This window comes from Ziziphus jujuba, chromosome 8, assembly GCF_031755915.1.
Source record: "Ziziphus jujuba cultivar Dongzao chromosome 8, ASM3175591v1".
Classification (NCBI taxonomy): Eukaryota; Viridiplantae; Streptophyta; class Magnoliopsida; order Rosales; family Rhamnaceae; genus Ziziphus; species Ziziphus jujuba.
Window position 1 is genome coordinate 9,718,158 of NC_083386.1, and position 4,801 is coordinate 9,722,958.

General features: G+C 27.0%; 1 protein-coding gene across 1 annotated transcript; it reads right to left on the reverse strand.

Moving 5' to 3' along the window:
* Window positions 1-3,716: 3,716 nt before the first annotated feature.
* Window positions 3,717-4,176, reverse strand: LOC125421263 (defensin-like protein 78). The gene is made up of 2 exons (XM_048469586.2): window positions 4,063-4,176; window positions 3,717-3,946 (listed from the first exon to the last, which is right to left on the reverse strand). The coding sequence occupies exons 1-2, from the start codon at window positions 4,139-4,141 to the stop codon at window positions 3,783-3,785; spliced, it is 243 nt and encodes an 80-aa protein (XP_048325543.1). The 5' UTR covers window positions 4,142-4,176; the 3' UTR covers window positions 3,717-3,782.
* Between the last annotated feature and the right edge of the window lie 625 nt (window positions 4,177-4,801).

The window sequence follows — 4,801 nt, forward strand, 5'->3', positions numbered from 1 at the left end:
AATTGAAAATTACAAAATTGAAAAGGTAATAAAAAAAAATGGGGGACCAAAGCCGACGCTATAACATCCTAGCAGCGTTGGCTTTGATCCCCAATTTTTTAAATTTTTTATTTTTTTATTTTTTTAATTCCTTTGTAATTTTTTTTTATATTTTTACAAGTATCATTCAAAATAATAAAATTCAAACTTAACAAAAAAAATTGAGGATAAATTGAAAATTACAAAATTGAAAAGATAACAAAAAAAAAAATTAGGAACCAAAGCCAATGCTTGTACATCCTAAAATCCTTGACTTTGGTCCCCCAATTTTTAAATTTTGTTAATTATTTTCTTATTTATTTATTTTTTTAATTCCTTTGATGAAAATTGAAAAAAAAAAAGAGGAAAAAACTTTTGATGAAAATAGGATAATGAACCAAAAAAAAAAAAAAGAAATAAGAAAGCTTCTCTTTAAAATTGGACCAAAAAAAAGAGGAAATTTTTTTTGATGAAAATATGATAATGAAAAAAAAAAAAAAAGAGGGTTTGTGTTTAAAATTGGACTAGAAATGAAGAAAAAATGGGAAAAAAAAGTCACAAACGGGAGCAAAGCCGACGCTATTTTCTTAACAAGCATCGGCTTTATACAGGCTTTAGCGACGCTATTTTAAAATTAAGTCGCTAAAAATCAAATATATAAATTTTAAAAACCAAATATATACTTGGTTTTTAACGATGCAATTTTGAAATAGTATCACTAAATCCTATATAAAGTCAACGCTTGTTAAGAAATAGTATCGGCTTTGCTCCCTTTTGTGATATTTTTTTTTCTTCCCTTTTTTTCTTCTTTTCTAGTCCAATTTTAAACACAAATCCTCTTTTTCTTTTCTTTTTTTCATTATCATATTTTCATCAAAAAAAGTTTCCTCCTTTTTTTTTTCGTTTAATTTTGAAGACAAACCCTCTTTTTTAAAAAAAAAAAAAATCATTATCATATTGTCATGAAAAGTTTTTTTCTCTTTTTTTTTTTTTTTGTCCAACTTTAAACACAACCTCCCCGGCGGGCCCCCCCCCTCCTTTTTTTTTTTTTTATTCATTATCATATTTTCATGCAAGAAATTAAAAGAAAAATAATAATAAAAAATTTAAAAAAATGGGGGACCAAAGCCAATGCTTTTAAGCATTGACTTTTGGTCTCCCAATTTTTTTATTCTCTTTTCAATTTTGTAATTATCAATTGATCTTCAATTTTTTTTGTTAAATTTGAATTTTATTACTTTGAATGATATTTGTAAAAATATAAAAAAAATTACAAAGGAATTAAAAATAATAATAAAAATTTTTATAAAATTGGGAGACTAAAGTCAATGCTGTTGGGATGTAATAATGTTGGCTTTGGTCCCCTAATTTTTTTTAATTATCTTTTCCATTTTGTAATTTTCAATTAGTCCTCAATTTTTTTTTTGTTAAGTTTGAATTTTATTATTTTGAATGATACTTGCAAAAATATAAATAAAATTACAAAGGAATTAAAAAAATAAAAAAAAATTTAAAAATTTGAGGGACCGAAGCCAATGTTTTTCATTTTTCCTCCAATATTTTTTTGTTATCTTTTCAATTTTATAATTTTCAATTGTTCTTCAATTTTTTTTGTAAAGTTTGAATTTTATTATTTTGAATGATACTTGTAAAAATATAAAAAAAATAATAAAAAAAAAATTTAAAAAATTAGCGGACCAAAGCTAACGCTGCTGGGATATAATAGCGTTGGCTTTGGTCCCCCAATTTTTTTTACTATCTTTTCAATTTTGTAATTTTCAATTGATTTTCAATTTTTTTTTTTAAGTTTGAATTTTATTATTTTGAATGATATTTGCAAAAATATATAAATAAAAAATTACAATGGAATCAAAAAAAGAAAATAATAAAAAATTTTAAGAAATTAGGGGACCAAAGCCAACGCTGCTGGGATGTAATAGCGTTGGCATTAGTCCCCAATTTTTTTTTTATTATCTTTTTAATTTTGTAATTTTCAATTGGTCTTCAATTTTTTTGTTAAGTTTAAATTTTATTATTTTAAATAATACTTGTAAAAATATAAAAAAAATTACAAAGGAATTAAAAAAAAGAAAATAATAAAAAATTTTAAAAAATTGGGGGACCAAAGCCAACGCTGCTGGGATGTAATAGCGTTAGCTTTGGTCCCCCAATTTTTTTTTTATTATCTTTTCAATTTTGTAATTTTCAATTGGTTCTCAATTTTTTTGTTAAGTTTGAATTTTATTATTTTGAATGATACTTGCAAAAATATAAAAAAAAAATTATAAAGGAATTAAAAAAAGAAAATAATAAAAAAATTTAAAAATTGAGAGACCAAAGCCAATACTACTAGGATGTAATAGCGTAGGCTTTGGTCCCCCAATTTTTTTTTTATTATCTTTTTAATTTTATAATTTTCAATTAGTTCTCAAATGTTTTTGTTAAGTTTGAATTTTATTATTTTGAATGATACTTGCAAAAATATAAAAAAAGTTACAAAGGAATTAAAAAAAGAAAATTTCCATAACTCTACTTCCTCAAACCTCCTTCTTTCCAATATTCAATTCAACCCACAACACCATATTTCAGTTCTTGTTCTCTGAAACCCCACCACTCTAACTCCTCTATGATCGCCTGCTCATCTCTCATAGCTTAGTCAAAACTCTCCAAGTAGGAACTCCTCAACCTCATATTCGATCAAGATCGGGGCCTTAAAACTCAAAAGAACCCTGCCAAACAAGACTCGATTATCAAGGCCATAGATGCCCTTTCTACTCGGGGACAGCGATGCAGTCACCACCGGGACTTCGTTCTCGGCCACGTGGAGACTATTCTAGACCACTGAGAAAGAGCAGCTTTTAATTTGAAGGAAAATGTCCACTTGTTTGGAACAAAAGCTGGTGGCTTTTTTTTAATGGTTTTTTGTTCACATGTACAAAAGAATAATAATAAAAAACACCAAAGGCTCTCAAAAAAAAAAAAAAAAAAAAGCCAATGGCTCAAAAATACTAACCTTTAACCCAAGCTCTAAATGGATTTTGGATTGTCAAGGAGAAGATCCGAACGGTGAAAGCAATAGAAGGATATGTGGGGTTGGAACAGTGGAGATGGTGAATTTTATTTGGGAATTTTAAAATGATAAAATTTGTGTAAAACAGTGGTGCGAGCAGGAAAGGAAATGATGTTTTGAAGCACGAAGGTTGAAGGAAATTTTTTTCAAGTTGCAATTTTCTTACTGTGACAAAAAAGTATCTGAACCGTTTGTTGAATAAGTTAAAATCTAGTGGCTGGTTATTTTTCACGTTTTTGGACTGCATTATTTTTTGTCAGATCAGATCTGACCGTAGAATCTCTCACTATATATATATACAGACAGACATATACACAAGCTATTTGGCCTAGTTTGGCTCCTTTATAAGCAAAACTAAAAAAGATTAATGTCTCAAATAGTTAAATGCTAAAATCAAATACATAGCGGTCTTATTTTTAAGATCAATTGAAAAGGTGTGATAGAACTTGGTTTATCTATCAAAGAAAAAAAATATATATATATATATATATATTAAAAGACAAACAAGTACAAAAATAATCAGCAATTAATTGATGCTACACAAACTTTCCATAAATTTATTTTTATTTCATAAATAAAAGATTACATCTGAAATCCAAATGTATCTTTATGTATACCAAGAAAGATATTTGAAGCCTTTAAGAAATATTTATTAGGGGGAAAAAAGACCACCCTAAACATGATAATCAATATCTCAAACATTACAGCAACACTCCCCAGCTGGATCACCCCCACCACTAAAATAACAAGCACCCGCCTTTGGAAATCCTTTAGCAATGCAGTACGACCCGCAATCTTTTATCTTTGAGCATGGACCTTGGCATGCTATTGGTACATTAAAAGCATCTGCTGCTGGCCCTGTGTCAAAAATAACAAATTAAATTATATTAATATTTAATTTAATTTACACCTTCTACAGGCTTTGATTATAGATAATTGAGAGAATTATATGGGAGAGAAATCATTGTAATTACCCGAAGCCAATAGCAAGAGAATACAGAGAATTCCCAGGAAAATGTGTTTGGTTACAGCAGAAACCTGATTGGAAGCCATATTGTGCTAATATATATCTTTTGTTCTTTTTTAAATACAAATTGAGCTAATATCTATATGAACTTTATTTCTTGTCCTTGTTTATATAATAGGTTTGTAATCTTAGTCATTTATTAAAGTACTTGAAATTTTCATGTAAAATAAGAAAAGCAAAGATATTAATCTCGTCTGTTTTGGTAATGTATTACTATGTTTAAAATGCTATATTTAGATCTTATGTTTTGAAAATATATATGTATGCATATATATATATATATATGCGTTTCTATTTCATCTTAGTTATCAATTTTTGACCCCAAAGAAAAGAAAAAAAAAATCTTAATTTTTCAAAATCTTTTTTTTTTTTTTTTAGCTCTGTAATTTTTCAAAATCTTATTCTTATAAATGTTGACCATTTTATTTGAAATATATAGATCCTATTTTTCTGGGGAGTGATATTTATATCTTTATGTAATAAAATTAAAATCTTAAATAAGTATTGTATATGATATGAAAAGTTTTTGTTACAATAGTAAATTAACTCTATACAATTCCATAAAAACTAAATTTACCAAGAAGGCCCCATCTTCTTTATTCATTTGTTACAGTAATGAGTTTCCTCAAGTAGTAGCTAGCAACTGTGCTGCCAATAGAAGGATCAGCATTGCCTTTTAGCAGGGG